Consider the following 22,735-nt stretch of genomic DNA (forward strand, 5'->3'; position numbering starts at 1 on the left):
CTTGACGAGATCGGTAAGGTATTGTGGTTCATTTGTGGCAAGCACTTTGTGTTTATCTTGCTTCGTGCCATTGCATCAGCCTAAACAGATCCACCAAAACCAGTTTCCCCCGTCAGTATTTAAACCCGGTCATCGCCGACTCTCCGATGCATTCTACACGCGCCGTGTGGGATCGTGGTGGAGGCTGCGAAAAGGCAGGTCGTGGGAGCGTAGAGGTACAGTGCAACTATGGGTGTTGCTGCGCAGTCTTGTCTGCTCATCGCCACGTGGTGGGCCGGCAGCCTATAGCACCTGTTATCTCACGGTGGCCGCCCATCCAAGGACTATACAGGGTCTTAGCATTTGAATTCATCGGCAAAGGAGCGTGGACTTCAACAGTGTCAGGGAGTCGACAGCACAGATGGCTGGGGAATAAGTTGACTCACATTCGTGTTGTTATTCTAATATCTGGCTGTTTGCGCACTGCAGCGTCACTTGCTGTATACGCGCAGCTGCAGTGAATGGCGCTGACTCGTCTTTACGTAAAATGTAAATGTATTAATATTTATTATAATAATGTCTGCTGTGGATTGTGACACCACAGAGCCCCCCCACCCCCCCCCCCCCTCTTGTGCCAATTTAAATTCTAACGACGCAAATCATCATCACGGATGAGACACCCACTGGTGGCTCGCAGCGCACGAACAACAAACCGCGCGCAACTCTCCCGTGAAACTTGATTTTTGAGGGCGCGCCATGCGGTTTGAACTGCATGGGGCCAAGTGGATGGCAGACTGGAGCCGGAGTGGCGTGAGATGCGCTTGCGTGCCAGGTTTTGAAATCCGTTGGCATCAGCGGCGCCGTGGAGTGGCCAAGTGGCTCGAGGAGCAGAGACGCTGAGTCGGCGGCACCGCTGAGACCTTGGGTCTGATCCAGGTTCCAGCTGCCCGCCGTGATTAACCCAGGTTATGGATGGTTTTAGCCCAATCTCAAGTCATTTGCATAAACCCGGAGACCCAAAGTCTCTCGTAGCAGCCTTTAAGCTGACGCAGAGATCTCTAGACTCACACAGAGGCCCATACACTCACACAGATGCCCATATGCTGACACAGAGATCTCTAGACTCGCATCGAGGTCCACGAGAAATGATGGTAGATCATGGGCAGGACTTTGTGACGTCATCAGAATCACCAGGCGGCGTCCCGCCCACCGTGGTTCGTGGGGGGGGGGGGTTTCCCGCCTTCGGGAGGCAAAATGTCAGAGCCCGAATAATCGACCTGCGAAAAAAAATAGTCGATTACAATTGTTACATCGTCAAGAAGTGAGCGCCAATCGAATCGGCGCTTAAAGGGGTCGTTGCGCCATTGCACAGAGGGGGATGCGTTCCCGGCGGCGTCATTTCTTTCGCGTGACTAATATACGAGCGCGTCGTTGGGGGTAGTCGCATTAACAACAATAATAATGCGTACGGTAAGCATTGCATGAGTGAAAAGAGTCATTTGTTACAGTAATAACATCAGCGGTGGGAGACGAGGTTGGAGGAGCTGCTGTTGATGCTCTTTGGTTTTCTCGGTAAAGTCACGTAGGTAACAAAATTTTTAAAAAAGCGTTTGTGCTTTTGCTAAGTTGTCCTCACCTGAAGAAAGACGCTTGTGTTGCGCCCGAAACGTCGTAATTTAATTCACATGAATTTTTCACCCACGTGACTTTACCGAAAAAAACAAAGAGCATGAATCCTTGCCGTCACGAAAACGTCAAATCTAGAATCTCAGTGATGCCCGCAGTCAACATTTCTGCGGTGAGGGTTTCTTTTAGGTGGAGCCTCAGACTCTGTCCCGGTCTCGCCAGCTCTCGCCTGGCTAACAAAGGACAAATTAAATCGATGTTGTTGTTGTTGTTGTTGTTGCACAGTTATTTATTTATTTAAAATCGTGACTACGTATCGTGATGATCGAATCGCGGGGGGGTTGAGGGGTCTGGTTAGCCGCCGAGAGCGTCGGTCCCATTGGCTGAGCGAATGACGAGGGTGCCGGGTACGCTTCCACGGCCAGCGCTGCTGCGTCTTCTCAGTCGTTTTTGATCGTCTTCATTATTTTTGTCGCGTAAACATATTTCCCCACGACGAGTCGGTGTTCTCGGGGGGGGGGGGGGGGGGTCTGCCCGTACTATCGATGTCTGCAGCCACCACAGGGCCTGTCTATCGACGCACTGGGTTGATGACTCGCCGCTCCGTGAGTGACAGCGTCTCCGAATGGCAGTGTGTTTGTGCCGCTGCACGACGCCAGTAGCACGATTGGGATACATTTGTGTTATTTACATTCCAATTGTGATACGATGCAAAACATTAAATAGCTGCTCGCAGTGAGCGAGAACGCTGGCATCGCTGTCGATCCCAAAGCGAGCACGGACACGCGCGGAGACGCCGCGTACAGACATGCACACACAGATACAGCACGGCACAGATACGCATGCGCATATACACGTGCACTGCAAATAGACACACGTGCACCCACGCACACACACACACACACCAAGATCCCCTTTATAGCCCGCGGTGGTTGTTTGTTCAAGTGATATTAATGAGCACCTATTAAGGGCAGCACGGTACACCAAGGGGTGGTGTGGCTAACAGCACGCTCGGCCACCTTTTCTCTCTCCGGTGCTGATGTTTAAACTCTGCGTCAGGTAATCATTTAAGGCCGAGTTGACCTCGGAGGAGACCCAGGACCGGTTCAGATAATCACCGCTCATGTCATCCACGGTCCGGAATCGAACTTGGGCCACCCGGTCCGTGGCGAAGTGCGCTAACTGCTGCGCACATGCACGGCATGGTGAGCGTGCCGTCATTGCCATGTGACCAAGGAACCGCGGTGAAGAGGGGGGGGGAGGCATTGTCGTTGGCTCGGCGTGAGTCTTGTGATGTTCCCAAAATCCTGCGCCGCCGATGAACAGAGGATTAAATAATTTTTTAAAAGAAGCAAAAAATTTAGAATCCTGCAGCAGTGTGCTTGCGCATTTGCTGACGGCACTGTATGGGGCACTGCGAAGATTGCTTCCCCCTCCAAAGGCGCATGCGTTGAGTGTGCTTGTGCGTAGCCCCCCACTTCCCCAAGCATTGCGAGGGCACGCCGCGGTTACGTAAGTCGACAGCTTTCGCGGAGAAGGCCGGGTGGCCAGGGAGGTCAGAACGCCCCCCCACCACCACCACCCGCTCCACTCCTGCTGAGAACTTAGTGTTCGAACCTGGCCGCTGCCTGTGCTTTCGAACCGTTGTTGATCTTCGATGATGGCCGATGGACTATGGCCGATGACTGCACGCGCATAAACAAAAAGAATGGCATCGTAAATATTAAATTTGGTTGTTTGTACTGAAATTGACCGAGTGTGTCTACGGAGGGCTGCCTAGACAGCGTGTTGAGTGTCTCTGCCCCCCGTTCTCTGAAATTCTATCAGATTTATGTAATCGATTACATTCCAGCTGGATGGACAAGTCAGTTTAACACGTAGAGGCTTTCGCGACAAATATTATCCACAATAAACGTGTTTTTGGGTTAGATCACGTAAATAGTCAAAGTTATAGAAATATTGAATTGCCATGCCTGGATTAAGACCAGCAAAATCGATGTTTTTTGCGTGTGTTATTATTGTTATTATTAAGCTTGGTGACCCAGGAAAGCCTCACCGAGTCACATGACTGGGGTCCTGCAAAGTTTTCTTAGTAGGGGACGATGACTGCCACGTGTATTTCAATTGAGCAATTCGGTAACCACGAGGCCGGCACACGCAGGCCTACTCTTCCGAATGATGTCACAGGATCTTCGAATGGGCCCCGTCCCAACACGCTTCAAATTGTGTGCGCCCAAACGAGCGATTTGGTGAGGTGCACGGACGTCTTTCACCGGTGTGGACGTTCCTTCCGAGGGTCACGACGGAGTTATGTACGCGTGTATGTTGAACTTGTCTCGCGCCGGACGCAGCCAACTGTAGGTGGCGCCGTGTGACGTCATGTGACGTCATGTGGAAAAGTGCTTCGTGGCTCATCGGATTCCTCCAGTGCAGGATTAAGTCCGACACGACGAGCGTGACGATGGCGATGATCTCATCGTCATCCAGCAGAGGCCAACTCGGCGAGGATTCCGAATGGATATCTGTTCGTCTCACGTCATGACGCTGATAAACACGGTCGGAATATAATTGGGGCGGGGGGGGGGGGCACGGGTGGCGGTGGGTGAGTGGGAATAGTTAGTACAAAACTTAAAAAATGAAAATAATCGTTATTCCTTTATATACAATCTGTGCTTACCCCGTGGGCATCGTGACTCAAAGTTCAGAAATAGCCAGAGCGTACATTTGCCCTCAAGCCGTCGTTGACCTCAGTAGCTCGTGTCTCTTTCCCGTACGTTTTCTATTTTATTTTTACTGATGGCAACATTTGACATTCCATGCGCGGCACAAAGAACACGCATTTCAACGGCCCTCCCCCCCTCCCTAGCCCATGGCTACATCACCGGGACTGTGCACAACATCATCAGCAGCCCCCTTAAGCAAAGCCAGGGTTGGGCCTGCGTTGTGCTTGAATGGGCGATCACGGTGCCCATAGCAGTTGCTGCGTCACATGGCACCGCGGTGGCTAGGAGATGTTAACTATCTCGCCTGGTATACAGGAGGTCGTGGGTTCGATCCCGCCCCTGACGCCTGCTGTGTATATTTGGAGTTTGCGTGTCTCTCTCTCATCATCATCACGGTGGCTAGGAGATGTTAACTATCTCGCCTGGTATACAGGAGGTCGTGGGTTCGATCCCGCCCCTGACGCCTGCTGTGTATATTTGGAGTTTGCGTGCCTCTCTCCCCGTGGAAGTGTGGATTTTTCTCCGGGTCCTCCGGTTTTTCTCTCCGCATATAGAATCAACGTGCGTTTTAGAGAATTTGGCTGCTATAAATGTCCACATGATGATAAGCCACTTCGTTGAGCTATCATTTGTGACCATGTCGCTTCTGAAAAAGAGCGATATAGCTCAGTGGGCCTTACCATTAAAATAAAAAAAACAGTTTAATAGCTGCAGGGCTACATGTACGTACAGTACTTGCATTAGCAACTATACCATCGCTCATCACGTACTGTATTAAGACAGTGGTCCTACATATATCTAGATATCTATATATAGATATATATTATATAAATAGATATATATGTATCTTCTTGGTCCTCACCTGAGGACGGCTGCTTGCGTTGTGGCCGAAACGTCGTGAGAATTATTTTATTGTTTTATTTTTATTATTTTATTACTTCCCTTCTACGTGACTTTACCGAAAGAACCAAGAAGATGAATCCCTGCAGTCACGAAAGCTTTAAATCGAAAGATATATATGTAGTTTTGACGAATGATCCCGTCGTGCCGCTGCTGTATTTGCTGTGGCGCCCGAGCATAATTAACCACAGCAGAAACCCTCGATACGGTCGTCAACAACGCTGTGGCCTTAGAAGTAAAAAACAATCGATAATAGGTGACGTTTTTGGCAATGGCCCTTCTTCGTAGCGGATAAATAGACAGGCCTCAGTGGGTAATAAGAGTTGAAGACTGCACCATAAATAGCAACAGACTGTTGAGGCGAGTGCTGTTAGCGAGCACTTGCAAAGGCCGGTTAAACCTCGCAAGAGGACGGTGTGTGGGCAGGACCACGCCCGGCAACCTTTGTCTCCCCCGGCGCTCAAGTTCACGCACCGTGCCTGGTGCTCATTTGAGGCCGAGTCGACATAGGGGAGGCCCAGGACCGGTTCAGATAATTGTCACTCGCGTTGGCCGTGGCTCGTAGTCGACCACACACAACATGAGTTGCGGACCGATGCCAGCAGTGGTGGGGCCAGCATTGCGTTGTGGGTTTGGGTCCACGTCTTGACGGGATAGCTTAAGACACGTGAAAATGTTTCCGCACCCAGCACACCACATCCAGTATAGGTCTCGCTTCGGGCCACTAGTAACCGCGCGCCTCCTTCGTTCCGTCGACACAGCTTCTTGAATGGAACCGCGCAGTAAAAGAAGTATAGAAAATACTTTTTTGGCGGGGGGGGGGGTGGGTGGAGAGGTTGGGACAGGTCAAGAGACTAAACGTTGGGAGCTCCCAGCGTGATGGAGAGAGCGAGAGAGAGAGAAGTGCAGCAAAACAAAAGGATGTTCCTCTCGGAAGTGGACCGAAGAAAGAAATGCGATGAGGTCCTGTGGCCGTTTCAGCTGGCAAGGCCCTCGCCCAGACGCTCGCCATGAGCGGGTCACCGGCGCGCACGAAATCTTTAGCGGCTCAGCCCCTCCGTCCCTGGAGGGTCCCTGGCGTCTCTCGCGTGCGGCGTCCGCTAATTTCCGCGCCGTGCCTCCCTCCGCTAACTTTGTTTCCATGAAGTGGCAAGAGCGCGCGACAAAACGACGACCCGCGCTCATTTGATGATTCGAAGGGTGCAATCGCGTGTCGTTTGGTGGCTTTGCAAATTGAACCTCGAGCCGGTGGTTGATCTGATCAGGGATCCGTCGTCGCCTTTTCGAAGCTCGCGTTCTCGTGATCTCGTTTTTTTACCGTCTTGCAGCTAACTCGTCGCCTTCCCTAAACGGAGCGATCTCTCTGTGAGCGGACGTGCGCCGCGTGCTGTGATTTACGTGTCATTTTTGCAGTGGTGTCCTCACTACAACTGACCGTGATTGGACAGAATCCTTGATGTGGAGTTAATTTCGACTTGAAACTGATTAGCCGCGTCCTGAATGAATTCTGCGATTCAACACACCTCTGATGGATTATTGCGGTTCAAGATCATGATTCGACCCAATAAGCCTGCGGTGAATGGCCGCAGGGTAAATGCGATCTGATTTTGCGCTTCTCTTTTCCCGCAATTTTATCGCGCCGGTGTCATCGCCATCAGGTCACGAGGCGAAGAATCCGTTCGGATATCCCTTGGAGCAGTGCGACCCTCCCATAGTTCGAGAATGGCCCACGGAAGTGGATATCCCAAAACTACTTCCGAGATTGCCTGAACGTGAACTCCGATCCGCACAATAGGAGGGGTTTTGGGGGGGGGGAGGCGGGCGCTTCAGCGCTTTTCCCACCCGCTCTGCCACGTGATGTTCATTGCCAAACCGATATTGTTCATTGTCAGAGCTGGAAACTATCCAAATTGAAGTGCACAACCAAATTGATTGTGATGGGGTCTTTCGTTGTTTGCGTATGTGTTGACCGACCCAGAATCTCAGAGACCTCCGGCTCGGAGGTCTCTGAACTCCGAGTTATGCGACCACCTCTGCACAAGTGCAATGTTCGCCCCCCGCGCCCCCCCCCCCCACCTTAAAAATAAAATCAAACTTATAATCCGCCTCTTGCGCAAGAGTGGTGACGCTGCCAAAGTATAAAAGTGCTGTATGCATTGAACCAAGCTTGAACTACTGCCAAGCTCAAAGCCTTAGAATTTATTATACCGAATCGGCACAAAGTGTGCGGTTACGTGAGCGTTTTGCCGACGGCGTGTGGCGCAGCCTGCATTGAGCGGGTCCTGGCGACTGGGGGGCAGCGATGGGGTGTGGCTTGCGTCCGTCACACTTGACGTACCCCGTGACTCTTGAGTTTTAGTGCCGGGCGTTGATACGTGCGTCTGTCGCGTTCGTCTGCCGGCTAGCCCGCCACGAGACGTGAGGCTGTGCTCACACCCAAAGACAAAGAAGCCCCGTATAGCCTTTAAACAGACCGCTGGGGCAAGTGGCTTTAGTGAGTTCCTATGAGGGCCGGCACAGCACGCGAGGGAGTGGGTGGTCAGCACCATGCCTGACCGCCTTTGTCACCCGATTTGTGATGTTTTCACGTTCAATCAGGTTCTCATTTGAGGCTGATTCGACCTAGGGGAGGCCTAGGAACAGTTCACTGGTGTTGACCGTGAGCGAGAATCGAACTCGAGTCATTAGTTTCACTCTAATCACGACGCTACTGCTGCCCTCTACCGTGCTCACAATGACAAAGATCCCCCGTGTAGCCTTAACAGACTGTAGGGGCAAGTGCTGTTAGCGAGCACCTAATAAGGCCGGCACAGCACACGGAAGTTGTGGGTGGCCACCACCAGGCTCGGCTGCCTTTGTCTCCGTAGTGACGATGTTTACACACCGCACCAGTGCTTAGCACACACACATGCACACTACAAAGTCTCCGACACACACTACAAAGATGTTGCACATTCGATTTTGACATCACAAAGCATGCCGCCACTCGTTACAGCCTGTGACCAAATCAGCCTGAATGCGTCAATTGTTGTCCGACCTCGGAAACGAAGCAAGCGTTGAGCCTGGTAACTACTTCAATGGGAGACCACAAGCACCTGCCACGTGTTGGAGGCTTGGGGCCTGCGAGGTTAGCAGGAGACGGCAGTACAGCGGTCGCCAGGTATGCAGGAGGTCGTGGGTTCGAGCCCCACCATTACGCCTGTTCATTTGGCGTTTGCGTGTCTCTCTCCCCGTGGTTGCGTGGACTTTTCTCCGGGTCCTCTGGTTTTTTCCCCTCCACGTTGAGAATCGACGTGCGTTTCGAGTATTTGGCCGCGATGCATTTCCACGTGATGCTAAGCCACTTCGTTGGGCTATCGTTTGTGGTAGCCGGGTCGCTTCTGAGCTACATATAGCTGAATGGGGGCATTTACTTGGTAAAATAAAAATGGCGTGGTTCAGTGTGTTTTTAAATCTCTGTGAGTGCGAAGCTTTGGGTGTTGGCCCCCCTTTGTGTGCGTGGTGGCCTTCATCTGAGTCCCCGTGGTTCCCCTGCCGATGGAATTGGCCATACGTCCCGATGTAGCGGCGCCCTCCTTCGACGAAGAGCCCAAGACTCGGTGCGAGGCTTTCCTGAATGAAAGGCCTCATTAAATAGGGCGGCCTGTAAAGGTACCTACTGTACCACTATTGATTAATCGTAGTTTGACCGCGATGCTGGAATGTCGTACGGAAAAATAATTACAGCGCCACTTTGCGTTCGCGTGGCATCTGAAGGCGATCGCATCTCTCACTCCTCGCGAGGCGCTCCGCACGGAACAACGGTTTGGCATGTTCCTTTGGTTCAAGTTCATTTGTTAGGTATAGCCCTGTGAGCCATTCGGCTCTTGAATTGGGTGCAACTGCAACAAACAAAAAACAAAAACATGAACAAGAAAACATCTTAAAGTGACTATGTGTAAACAGAAAATCCAAGAAAAGACAGCTAAATATTGCAGAAAAAGCACCGTACACCAACGCTGTTTGCAAAAATCCCAGTGGGATGCAAGTCAAACAACAACAACAACCACAAGATAACTTAGATTAAGGCCATCAGTCTAACTCTGTACTACAACAAACAAACATGGCCAAACCGAAAAACTTTTCGAAAATCACCAAAATAAAGCCATAAAAGCAATGAAACAGTGATCATAGGAACTGTGACCGAATTTTCACAATAAACGACGTAAACAACATGTACTACCAAACTCTGCAGCCATAGCTGGCTGCATGAGTCACTCCACAACAGCAGGAGCATCAGTCGGAGCGTCCACATGTTTCAATGGTGGAGAGGGGCAGCCGCTGTGAGGCAGAGGCAAATAAAATAGGGATCGGTCTTGAGGCCTGGACAGAACAGGTGCAGGGAGTCGACAGCACGGATGGCTGGAGAAAGGAAGTTCCATCTCACCTGGCATCAGACAATTGAGAGGACATTCCGTCTCATTCACGTAATCTGTCTTTTCACGTAAACAATGATTACATAAAAGCATTTCTGACACCACCCATCGGCTGCACGGCCTTCTGGGGAGTGTGTAGTTTCAGCGGCGTTGTTTCAGGGCGAGCAAACCCCGGACCGGTTTAGACACGCAGCGTCTCATCAGTCAGGCGTGCTTTTCTCGTATAATCCATCCGCACGGCTCGGCCGCGCACGTTACATTATTATCGCTTTGTCTAGCCCTGACGTTTCCCGCATGAATACGCTTCGATGTAGGAATGCTAAGCAATAACCCCGGCGCTCGTTTGGCAATGGCGAGACGTGAATTATTCAAGCAGAACCCGACACGGTGGGTGTTGACGCCCGTTGTGACAACGGACGGGTCACAGCACGAGCGTCACGGGCGAGCAAGTCGCGGGGCGAGAGAGTCAAGAGCGAGAGATTCACGGGCGAGAGAGTCACGGAGCGAGAGAGTCAAGAGCGAGAGATTCACGGGGCGAGAGAGTCAGGGGGCGAGAGAGTCAAGAGCAAGAGAATCGCGGGCGAGAGAGTCACGGGGCAAGAGAGTCAAGAGCGAGAGATTCGCGGGCGAGAGAGTCACGGGGCAAGAGAGTCAAGAGCGAGAGATTCACGGGCGAGAGAGTCAAGGGGCGAGAGAGTCACGGGGCGAGAGAGTCACGGGGCGAGAGAGTCACAGGGCGAGAGAGTCACGGGGCGAGAGAGTCGCGGGGCGAGAATCAAGAGCGAGAGAGTCACGGGGCGAGAGAGTCGCGGGGCGAGAGTCAAGAGCGAGAGAGTCACGGGGCGAGAGAGTCACGGGGCGAGAGAGTCACGGGGCGAGAGAGTCACGGGGCGAGAGAGTCGCGGGGCGAGAGTCAAGAGCAAGAGAGTCAAGAGCGAGAGAGTCACGGGGCGAGAGAGTCACGGGGCGAGAGAGTCGCGGGGCGAGAGTCAAGAGCGAGAGAGTCACGGGGCGAGAGAGTCGCGGGGCGAGAGTCAAGAGCGAGAGAGTCACGGGGCGAGAGAGTCACGGGGCGAGAGAGTCACGGGGCGAGAGAGTCGCGGGGCGAGAGAGTCACGGGGCGAGAGAGTCGCGGGGCGAGAGAGTCGCGGGGCGAGAATCAAGAGCGAGAGAGTCGCGGGGCGAGAATCAAGAGCGAGAGAGTCGCGGGGCGAGAGAGTCAGGGGGCGAGAGAGTCAAGAGCAAGAGAATCGCGGGCGAGAGAGTCACGGGGCAAGAAAGTCACGGGGCGAGAGAGTCACAGGGCGAGAGAGTCAAGAGCAAGAGAATCGCGGGCGAGAGAGTCACGGGGCAAGAGAGTCAAGAGCGAGAGATTCACGGGCGAGAGAGTCAAGGGCCGAGAGAGTCACGGTGCGAGAGAGTCACGGGGCGAGAGAGTCACGGGGCGAGAGAGTCACGGGGCGAGAGAGTCGCAGGGCGAGAATCAAGAGCGAGAGAGTCACGGGGCGAGAGAGTCGCGGGGCGAGAGTCAAGAGCGAGAGAGTCACGGGGCGAGAGAGTCACAGCACGAGCGTCACGGGCGAGAGAGTCACGGGGCGAGAGAGTCACGGGGCGAGAGATTCACGGGCGAGAGATTCACAGCACGAGCGTCACGGGCGAGAGAGTCAAGAGCGAGAGAGTCACGGGGCGAGAGAGTCACGGGGCGAGAGATTCACAGCACGAGCGTCACGGGCGAGAGAGTCAAGAGCGAGAGAGTCACGGGGCGAGAGATTCACGGGCGAGAGAGTCACGGGCGAGAGAGTCAAGAGCGAGAGAGTCATGGGGTGAGAGAGTCACGGGCGAGAGAGTCACGGACGAGAGAGTCACGGGGCGAGAGAGTCACGGGGCGAGAGTCAAGAGTGAGAGAGTCACGGGGCGAGAGATTCACGGGCGAGAGAGTCACGGGGCGAGAGTCAAGAGCGAGAGAGTCACGGGGCGAGAGATTCACGGGCGAGAGAGTCACGGGCGAGAGAGTCAAGAGCGAGAGAGTCATGGGGTGAGAGAGTCACGGGCGAGAGAGTCACGGACGAGAGAGTCACGGGGCGAGAGAGTCACGGGGCGAGAGTCAAGAGTGAGAGAGTCACGGGGCGAGAGATTCACGGGGCGAGAGAGTCACAGCACGAGCGTCACGGGCGAGAGAGTCACGGGGCGAGAGATTCACAGGCGAGAGAGTCACGGGGCGAGAGAGTCACGGGCGAGAGAGTCACGGGGCGAGAGTCAAGAGTGAGAGAGTCATGGGGCGAGAGATTCACGGGGCGAGAGAGTCACAGCACGAGCGTCACGGGCGAGAGAGTCACGGGGCGAGAGAGTCACGGGCGAGAGAGTCAAGAGCGAGAGAGTCACGGGGCGAGAGATTCACGGGCGAGAGAGTCACGGGCGAGAGAGTCACGGGGCGAGAGAGTCACGGGGCGAGAGTCAAGAGTGAGAGAGTCACGGGGCGAGAGATTCACGGGGCGAGAGATTCACGGGGCGAGAGAGTCACAGCACGAGCGTCACGGGCGAGAGAGTCACGGGCGAGAGAGTCACGGGGCGAGAGAGTCACGGGGCGAGAGAGTCACGGACGAGAGAGTCACGGGCGAGAGAGTCACGGGCGAGAGTCACGGGCGAGAGAGTCACGGGGCGAGAGAGTCACGGGCGAGAGAGTCACGGGCGAGAGTCACGGGCGAGAGAGTCACGGGGCGAGAGAGTCAAGAGCGAGAGAGTCACGGGGCGAGAGAGTCACGGGCGAGAGAGTCACGGGCGAGAGAGTCACGGGCGAGAGTCACGGGCGAGAGAGTCACGGGGCGAGAGAGTCAAGAGCGAGAGAGTCACGGGGCGAGAGAGTCACGGGGCGAGAGAGTCACGGGCGAGAGAGTCACGGGGCGAGAGAGTCACGGGCGAGAGTCAAGAGTGAGAGAGTCACGGGGCGAGAGAGTCACAGCACGAGCGTCACGGGCGAGAGAGTCAAGAGCGAGAGAGTCACGGGCGAGAGAGTCACGGGGCGAGAGATTCGCGGGCGAGAGAGTCACCCGCCGTCCGGTTCAGCGCCGATCCCCACCGCGGGGGTCACGTTTCTTGTGAAATGTCAACGCGCGTCTCCTCGTGTTCGTCTCTCCGCTTTGCACTTTCCTGGTGACCTGAAGAGGCCGGCCCCGTTCCGAAGCGTCAATCATCGTGCGTCCGTTGCGCACGCGTCCTCAACAAGTGCCCCCCCCCGTCCATGTCGCGTGAGGGGGGGGAGGGTGAAGCGGGGGAAGTGAGGGAGTGCTTCTCATCCAGCAGTGGATTAAGGAAAGGTGCTGCAATTGTACAGAACGTTAGGGCACTCGGTGGGTCCACACCACCCCCCCTGCCCCCCCCTCCACTGCCACCCCCCCTCCCAACCCACACCCCGAGTCGAATCGATTGGAGGTTTTGGCTTCTTGAATGGAACCGTGAGCTCGAAACGGTGACTCGTCATCGGGCAGCGGTGGCGGCGTAACGATCGCGCGAGCGATTCTCACTGCACGGTGGCGGATCCGGTGGCCATGGAGTGAGTGGAGTGAGCAGCGTCAATGGTGGGGGGGGGGGGCAATGAAAGGTTGAGTCGCGAGGGAGCGGCTGTGACTCAGGTGGGGGCGCCGCGGGGGCGAGTTGTGAACTACCTTCGCCTGGTCTCCTAGAGGACGTGGGTTTGATCCCGACCCCTGGCGCCTGTGTGTGTCGAGTCTGCGTGTCTCTCTCACGCTGGTCGCGTGGACTTTTCTCCGGGTCCTCCGGTTTTTCCCCTCCACATTGAGAATGAACGTGCGTTCAGAGGATTTGGCTGCTGTACATTTCCACGTGATAAACCACCTCGTTGGGCTGTGGCCAGGTCGCTTCTGACAAAGAGCTGTCTAGCTTAGTGGGCCTTACCTGGCACTGCCGAGTCAGCGATGCTGAGCCGCCACTCCGGGGCTCGATGCCGGGTTTCAGCCGCCAGTGGTCACACCAGATTGTGGGGGTTGTAGTGAGTTCATGGTCTCTGCCTGGTCATCAATGACCGCACAACAAAAATTACATTCCGTGGTTTTGTTTTTTCCGCCACCACTTCATTTCACTTTCTTGTACTGCATGTATGTTGAACTTCTTTAGCACCGTACATAGCCAACCGTACTTATCGTAGTTGCGGGAGGAGGACAACAAACGAAACGCAAGAAGCGTTTTTTTAAGAAATGAGTTCTCAATCGAGGTTTAAAAAGTGCAAAGCTCCAGTGGTTTCCTAATATCGGAAGGAAGAGCGTTCCAGATGGCCGCAGAAGCGCATCTGAAAGCGCGCGATGGAGCGACCGTCTTTGGTCGATGGCTGAGCCACAAGCCCCGCTGCGAGGATGACCGGAGCTCGCGTGCCGGTTTATGCTCCTAGACGAGATGAGCGAGGTGCCGTGGTTCACTTGTGGCGAGCACTTTGTGCGCAATGACTGCCGCGTGCCCCCAACAAATATCCTCCGCCACCTTCATCCAGCCACACTGACCAGCGGGGTGGTTCGACCCCGCACGGCGTTGGGACGCCCTCATCCAACGGCGGATTGACCAAAGGCACTGCGCGTGCACGTAGCACCGAGCTTTATTGCTTAAGAGAGAGAGAGAGGGAGAAAAAAAAACGCAAACATTAAAACCCAACCTCGGATTCGTCCAGTAAACCTTTAGGCGCTGCTGACAGGTTGTTGGCAGAAGCGACGAGCTGCTGAGCCGCGATTTTAAATAAACGTGATTCACCGCTTAGGGCGACTGATTTGCAAAGCTCTCTGGTGTTTGCCGATGATTTCTAGACGTGGAGTGGCAGCAGATGCGTGCGTGTGTGTGTTCCATGCGTGTGTTCCATGCACGTGTGTTCCGTGCGTGCATTACGAGCGTGCGTTACGAGCGTGCGTTACGAGCGTGCGTGTGTAGCACGGCGGTCAGAGCACTGTGCTACGAACCCCGGCGTGGTGCTGACCACCCACCCCCTCGTATGCCGTGCCGGCCTTCATAGGTGCTCGCTAACAGCACTTGCCGCAACAGCATCGTATGCCTATACAGAGCGGGGTGGGGATCTTTGTCTTTGCATGCGGTCTCACCCCCCACCCCGATGTGATCGTGTCGTTGGCAGGACGTCGGGGCCGTTGATGAGCTTCGGGGCGAGTTTCGTCAGTTTCCTGGTGAGTGGCGGTTTCCTCATAGTGCGGGCGTTCTCACTCCTGACCCGTGAGCCCACGCGTGCGACTGAGCCACACGATAACCCACACACGTGTGTCTCAGCCGCACTATAACCCACACACGTGTGTCTGAGCCACACCATAACTCACACGGTGGGTATGTATGTAATATGGGGAGCGGTGGCGCAATGGTTAGTGCACTGTGCTATATCTGAACCCCATCCCAGGGCCTCCCCCTAAATCAACCTTGCATGAGTACCCGGTGCGCCATGTAAACTTGGAAGACAAAGGCAGCCGGGTGCGGTGCTGCTGATCACCCACCCCCTGTCGTGTGCCGGGCCGGCCTTCACAGATAGGTTCTGCTCGCTAACAGCACTGCTACAAAGGCTACACGACGGATCTGTGTTCGTCTCTTGTGTACGTACGCGCATGCATGCGTGTGTGTCCCCCTCCGCCCCCCCCCCGTCCCACCCCATCCCCCCCCCCACCGACACCCCCTGCACGTGGGTGTCACCCCCAGCAAGCGCTCATGACGTTCGAGGAGGAGAAGCTGCACACGGCGTCCGAGGACCTGCGCAGCACGGAGCGGCTGTGCGGTGCCGACGAGGTGGGAGTCATCGACGCCATCAAGAGCAAGATGAAGAAGAGCGTGAGCACCCGGTCGCGTGACCCCTCCCCTCGCCTCGCGTTCCCCCGAAGGGGGGGGGGGGGGGTCACCATTAAGGGGTTTGGGTCACGAGTCCAGGACGTCGGCGCGGTCGGCGGTGCGCCCACCGTGCCGACGTGGCCTCCCCGACCGCCGCTGCGAACCGCGTCCCCCGCGGTGCTTACCGAACCGTCGGTAGGGCAAGGAATACCGCGCAGCTGCGAATCCGTGCAGAGAGAAGCCACGCCAAGGTGGCACCGTACGGCAGAGGTCGCAAACGGGTTTTGATTCCTTACCCGTACCCGTACCCGGCCGCACCAGGGTCGCAAACGGGTACCCATAGCCGGGTATTGGGTAAGGTACGGGTATCGGGTACCCGGTTGCGACCTCTGCCGTACGGGGGGGGGGGGGGGGCCGTCGTCTCTTGGGCTCGACCCTGCCCTCGGCGTTTGGGCCTCGTCGATCGATGGCCGGTCTGTTCCGATCAACCTCCGCCGGCCTACCCTCCCGCCCGCCCGCGCGCTCACGCTCACTCACTCGCACTCACTCTCGCAAGCCCCAACGGAAATGTTTCCCCTGCTTTTATTTTCACCGGACAACCGCTCACCGCGAGCGCGCGCGCGGTTGACGCGGCACCAGGGAGCGCTCCCCCGGCGCTGCTTGTTTTACTCCTGGTAAGATTTAAACTAAACCAAAAAATTGTTTAGTTAAATGTGTATATATTTTGACAGTGATTTATATTCCTGTCCTATACTTTGCACTCCCATCGTGTTTTTTTTTTGTATCGTTTGTTGTTGTAACGGTCTGACCCTGTGCCCCGACTGGACATCAGTGAGAAAGAGCTTAATGGGATCCCTCCTCCAGTAGGAAGACAGATTTTGATTCTGACATCCCAATCATCTTCCCGCCAACTACGAAACTCGGCAGGACCAGGAACCCTCGAGAGAGCCTCGAGATTCCTCCCTCGCCCCCCCCCCTCACCCCCCGGCGCTTTTCCCAGGGGCGAAACGAACGCTCGAAAAACCGCGCTTTGTCCTCTCCCCGCGCGTCCACCCCCTTTGCGCCGTCCCCGCCCAGGCGGAGGACGCGAAGCCCTCGCCGACGCTGGAGGATCGCCTGCAGAGGCAGATCATCGTCGCCGACTGCCAGCTCTACCTGGCCGTGCTCGCCTTCGTCAAGCAGGAGCTGTCAGGTGTGCGCGCTCGCGCGGCGCCGTGGAGCTCCGATGAGCCCGCTGGAGGCACGCGCCCTTGCGCACGCACGCACACACACGCACGCGCACGCACATACCAGTCCCCGGCATCGTGAGCCAGATTTCTCAAGGGGTCCTCACCCCCGTGTCTGTCTCCTTTATACGGGGGGGGGGGGGGGGGGGGTCTCTTTATCCTCGCAGCAGCGGCTTTTGGTCGGCCGTCGAAGGAAGACGTCGCGCCACTTTCGGACGCCACTGGGGCTGTGCACTTTTAAATCTGGATCGAAAACGAATTTTTTTGCGAACTGCTCTTCGTGTTTAGTTTCGTTGTCCTTCCCCCGCACCTCTGATTGGCACGCTTGGCTACGTTCGGTGCGAACGAAAGTTCAGCATACATTTATAGGGATATTCAGGGGTGTTTCGGGTGCAAATCACCTGCAATGTGCCCGATCTCGTCAGATTTCAGAAGCTAAGCGGGGTTTTGATCCCCGCGCGGTGCTTGAACGGCGCGACCGTCGGGTGAGCCAGGTTGCCATAGGCCGCTGTGCAGCTGTGCCACACAGCGGCCATCGGAGGGCAGTGCGGCAAAATCCATTGTTGCGCAGTACTTCTATGTATCCCACATCCCTAACTACCCACCCCCGCCGCCGCCCACCACTTTCACCGACCCGCACTACTGACCGGCGTGGTGAAGTAACGGTCAAACAATCCCGACGATCCGCACGGCGTTGGGAAGTCTGCCATCCAGCAGTGGATTGGGAAGATAATAAAGAGCTGCGCACGTACAGACACACGGACAGGGGTGCTCAGTTCGGCGGTCCCAGCGATAATTCTCTCTCGCTCTGTCAACTCCGCTGTTGCTCGCAGCAAGGTTGGGGTCGAATTCAGCCGGGCCCCGTGCATCTTCAAAATTTAATTCCCTGTCGTCGCTGATAAAGGCTACTAACCCTAAGTGCTCAGATTATAGCGTGTATCTTTTTGTTTTTTAAATAATCCCCGCATCCTTTCCCGGAGCTGCCGAGAATATCGCTTGGGTCAGGGTTTTATTTCAGCCGGGTTTGTCTGGGTCGGTGAACCGCAAACATTTCGTCCATATGCAGCTCACCACATCCAGTATATACTTTCGGATGCGCTTCTGCAACCATCTGGAACGCTCTCTTCCGATATTAGGAAGCCACTGGGAGGAGCTATGCTCGATTGAAAACACATTTCTTCAAATCTGCTACGGTCCTGCCTCTGGGCCTACTGCAGTCGACCAGTCACTGAGCGGGCACGTTTTGTAATTAGCGCTGGCGGAGGAGAGGGGGAGGCAGGGGGCGGGAGGCAGATGAAGCAAGAGCGACAGGAGATGGGGGGGGTGGGGGTAGAGTCGTGACCCCATTGCGATTATTTCCGGCCCCCTAAGTGCGCAACGACACGAGTTAACGAGACGAATATCGGCGAAGGTTCGCGGTCGCCCGGAGGAGCTGTGGGGAGGGAGGGAGCGAGAGACAGACAGTGAGGTCATCGGCTATTTTTGGCATCGGGTCCGTCGTGAGCTTTCATCCGCGAGTGATCGGCTCTGCGAAGACGCGGTGTTAGTGGGGATGGATCGGTTGGGCATTCCTAGAATTTTCACGAGTAAGGGAAATGTCATTTTTTTGTGGGTTCGGTTACATTATCTTATTTATGCGTCTTCGGGCTCGCACTAACAACGTCACGACACCACACGAAACCGTTTTTTCGGCAGCATAACGGCAGAAGTGGGGTCATATGCGTGATGGCTCGTGTGGAGGAGGAGGCCGATTTAGAGTGACCTCAGAAGTAGTCGCGCGTAACGTCAACCTCCCTCCTCATTCTCTGACACAAGCTGCAAGAATTCCAAATCTAAAATCTCCGCGTCTCATGACGTGACACTGATAACACGGTTCGGAACACGAGTGGAAAACATTCCCAATTGGAATTATTTGGCTCGCGTCGTTCGAGGATGTTTATCTCCATCCGTTTGTTTTTTTTGGTGACCGCTGAGCCAGTGATGGACGTGCCACGTCCCCATTGGTGGGGCCCGGTCTCTCCATCGGGATGCCCAATGTCGGCTCCCCACGCAGTGGTTACTTAGTTTATCTGCTTTTGAATGCATGGTGGTGTGCCAGGTTGATCTCTAATCAAGTACAATTTTGCTTGGGTAAATACCATCGCCCTGTCCGAAAGGGTTAATAATGGGGTTGGAGCAAAGCCCACAGTAATGTTTTCAGTCTCTGTGTTCCATTTATTTTTAACTAATTCTCCATTTGACTCTGCTGCTGCTGTTATCTTTAACATCGTGACCACAAGTTCTCTCACAGATGGAGTGTCCACGGCTGTGAGTGGAATGTTTTTTTTTAGAAAATGCAAATAGCTAGACCGGTCACATTTAATTTGTGGATGATGGTGGTGATGATGATGATATTGCTACTTGCTACGGATAATGATGACGATGATGGTGTTTGTGATGGAAATGGCCAGTGATGCTGATGGTGTTGCAACTGCTAAGGGTGACGAAGGTGATTCTGTCGCTTTTTGTTATTTTAACGATCACGAGTTTGGTGATTATGATGATTTTCCTGCTAATGGTTTTGCTGCTGCTGCTGCTGCTGATAATGATCCTGCTGCTGCTGCTGATGATGATGATGATAATTATGACCCTCGTCTGCACAAACATAACACTGCCAAAAAATCAATGCCTCTTTCACTGCCGCCATCAGTCATTCACTTATACGCACAAAGACAAAGATCCCCCGTGTAGCCTTTAACGAGCACCTACGGAGGCCGACACTGTACACGAGTCAGTGGGTGGTGAGCACCACGTCCGACTGCGTTTGTCTCCCCAATGTCGATCTTTTTACGCACTGAACTATATACTCATGTAAGGCTGAGTCGACCTAGAGGACATTGGTCGCTGTTATTGGTCGTGAGCGGGAATCGAACTTGGGTTGCCGGGTTCATAATACTTGCGCACTAACCAATACATTACCGCATCTCACGCAAAACACACACACAAATGCGCACACAAAGACAAATACACACGCGCACACACACAAACATAAACGGGTGAATAAAATAACCGTGGAGATTAGGAAGCCCTTCACATGCACGATGTGCGTTGCCATGGAGACGGAGAGGGCCGGAGGTGGGTTAGCGAGGGTGGGGGTGGGAAGGGTGCGATGTTGGGAGGGGGGCGATGGTGATGCGATGGAGTGTGAGGATGTAGGGGGGGCAGGGCCGGCGGGGGGGGGGGTGCTGCTGGTGGTGGTGGAGGGCGGTGCACATTTTGTCTTTCTCCCTGTCCTCGTAAAATTCTCATCTTCACCCCAGCGACTGGGGTCAGGGTTCGCTTGTGTGGGGTGTTGGCGTGGGGCAGCGGTGGGGCGGGGAGGGCACAGGAGGGAGTCCCTGCACGTTTCCTACGAGTGTCCCCAGCATTGTCGGGGTTTCGTTGTCTCTAAATTAATTGCAACGATACCTTAATTGTCGGCCACCGCTCGGGGAGAGGAGGAGGGATGTGCCAGGGATCGTGTCCGGGTGGTGCCGGGGACGGCTCGGGCCGACAGGGCAGAGCCCCGCGATGTTTACTACCACTCGGACACGAGGAGTGGGAGGATGTATGCATCCATGTTGAACTTCTTTTGCACCGTACGTAGCCGACCGCGCTAATCGGGAGGTGCGGGGGAAGGACAACAAACCAAAGGACGCCACGGTGGCGAGATGTGAACTACCTCGCCTGCGATGCAGGAGGTCGTGGGTTAAATTCACTAATGGGAATTATTTCGATTTGGTGGAAACTGGTGCGGTCATCCAAGCGTATCGCGAAGTAAGCCCTTCATGAATAAAAATACACACTTGATCAAACCGAAGAGAGAAAAAAAGGCACACGTGCATCTGGGAACAAATGCAAATCTTCCTTCTTTAGGCACACAGGCACACATATACGTGTTTATATATATTTACATGTATCTAATCCGTGCTATGTGCTGAAAGAACACAGCTTGCCAATGCCATACATTGTGCCATTCGTACATGTATATATTTAACTTCTTTCGCACCGGACGTAGCCATCCATGCAAGTCGTGGATGTGTGAGGTGTTGCACAGTGCCGTTCCACGTTGTACCACCACGCCGTGCCACGTCTCACCATGTCAGAGCTCACCGTGCCACCGTTCCTCACCGTACCACGCCATGCCATGTCTCGCCGTGCGACACATCTCACCGTACCACATCTTACCGTGCCACATCTCACCGTGCCACATCTCACCATACCACGCCGTGCCATGTCTTTCTGTGCCAAATCTCACCATATCACATCTCACTGTGCTACATCTCCCCGTACCCCGTCTCACTGTGCTACATATCACCGTGCCACTTCTCACCGTGCCACATCTCACCGTGCCATGTCTCACCATGCCCGCACAGCGTACATCAAGGGCGGCTGGATCCTGCGCAAGGCGTGGAAGGTGTACGACCGGTGCTACCGCGAGGTGAGCGAGCTGCACGCCGCCTCGCACCGCCGTCAGCAGCAGCAGCTGGCGCTCACCGACACTACCGCCTCCGACACCACCACCAGCAGCAGCAGCACCACAACCGCCGCCGGCACCACCGCCACAACCCCCGGCACGGACGGAAACTCGAACCTGCGCCGGACATCAACCGCATCGGAGCGCAGAGCGGCCGAGGCTCGGTAATAATAATCATCTTCATCTTCTCCATGGTGATATCCACGATCATGCGGAGTCCTGATCGCCCTCTCATTCCTGTCCTGGGCCATCTCCACATCCGCTCCACAGTCCTTCACATCCCTCGCTCACCACTTTGAGCTGCGGCCTTCGAGGCCTGCCATGTTTGGAGCCGTGTGTCACGGCTGGTAACGCACGCAGATTGAACACGAACTAATTAGGGGGTCAGAAGCATAGACATTGACAGACAGAGTAAGAAGAAAAGCGGAATCGGAATCAGAAAACTTTATTCAGTCTCGAGGAAACCGATGAGCTATGAAGCTAGGGGGTTGGGTCAGCAAGTCGCGACAACAAACAGTACAAAAAAACGATAGGAGTGCAAAATGCGGATAAGGTAAGCAAGTCACTATCAATAAATATAAAGTATAGAAGTCCAAATTTCATAAGTACATACATTACCGCCGATTTGTCAACACCAAATGAACGATTTTTTTTTGTATTTCACCAGGAAAGGCCCACTGAGCTATGTACCTGTTTTTCCAAGGCGACCTGCCTACAGACGACAGCTCAACCCAGTGGCTTGTCACGTGGACATTTATAGCAGCCAAAAACACTCTCAACGCACACGTCGATTCTAAATGTTGAGAAAGACACCGCAAACTCCAAATATACAGCAGGCGTGAGGGTCGGTGTCGAACCCACGGACCTCCTGCGTATCAGGCGAGCTAGTTAACATCTCCGAGCCACCGAGAGACAAACGCGAGGAGGAAGGAAATGAGGGAACAGAGCCAAGTTCGAGGCATGCACCATTGCCCGCAAAAAAAAGTACTCCAGTAGCGGTTAGCGCGCTGCGCTACGAAGCCTGGAGCCCTGAGTTCGATTCCCGGCCAAAACCGGTGACCATTATTGGAACTGGTCCTGGTCCTCCCCTAGGTCGACTTAGCCTCAAATGAGTACCTGGTGGCGGTGTGTAAACATCGCCACTGAAGAGACAAAGGTGGCCGGGCGTGGTGCTGGCCACCCCACCCCCTCATGTGCCGCGCCGGCCTTCATAGGTGTTACTCGCGAACAACACTTGCTCCTACAGTCCGATAAAGGCTACACGGGGGATCTTTGTCTTTGGTGCGCACGGCGGCGACGGTGGCAGGCTGGAGGCGGAGCTGGGCTCGGCGTCGCACGCCACCCTGCAGCGCCTGATGGGCGCCGTGAGCTTCGGCTACGGCCTCTTCCACCTCTGCATCTCCATGGTGCCGCCCAACCTGCTCAAGATCGTCAACCTCCTGGGCTTCCCCGGGGACCGGCAGCAGGGCCTCAGGTCGCTCGCCTACGCAAGCCAAAGCCGAGACATGAAGGCGCCGCTCGCCACGTAGGTTTGCCCGTCACGCCGCGGGG

At 55.0% G+C, this 22,735-nt stretch overlaps 1 protein-coding gene across 3 annotated transcripts in view; it reads left to right on the top strand.

Moving 5' to 3' along the window:
• TTC39C (tetratricopeptide repeat domain 39C) overlaps nt 1-22,735 on the top strand; it is a 46,277-nt gene that overhangs the window by 10,362 nt on the left and 13,180 nt on the right. For 2 of the 3 annotated variants that reach the window (XM_078856629.1, XM_078856630.1), the window contains exons 3-7: nt 14,772-14,820; nt 15,338-15,466; nt 16,541-16,703; nt 21,084-21,348; nt 22,491-22,709. In XM_078856629.1, the coding sequence (XP_078712755.1) occupies nt 14,772-14,820; nt 15,338-15,466; nt 16,541-16,703; nt 21,084-21,348; nt 22,491-22,709 (825 nt within the window). The remainder of the gene's footprint in view (nt 1-14,771; nt 14,821-15,337; nt 15,467-16,540; nt 16,704-21,083; nt 21,349-22,490; nt 22,710-22,735) is intronic. The other variant, XM_078856631.1, reaches the window with a different exon arrangement.

The sequence above is a fragment of the Lampetra fluviatilis genome, chromosome 5 (assembly GCF_964198595.1).
Source record: "Lampetra fluviatilis chromosome 5, kcLamFluv1.1, whole genome shotgun sequence".
NCBI lineage: Eukaryota > Metazoa > Chordata > Hyperoartia > Petromyzontiformes > Petromyzontidae > Lampetra > Lampetra fluviatilis.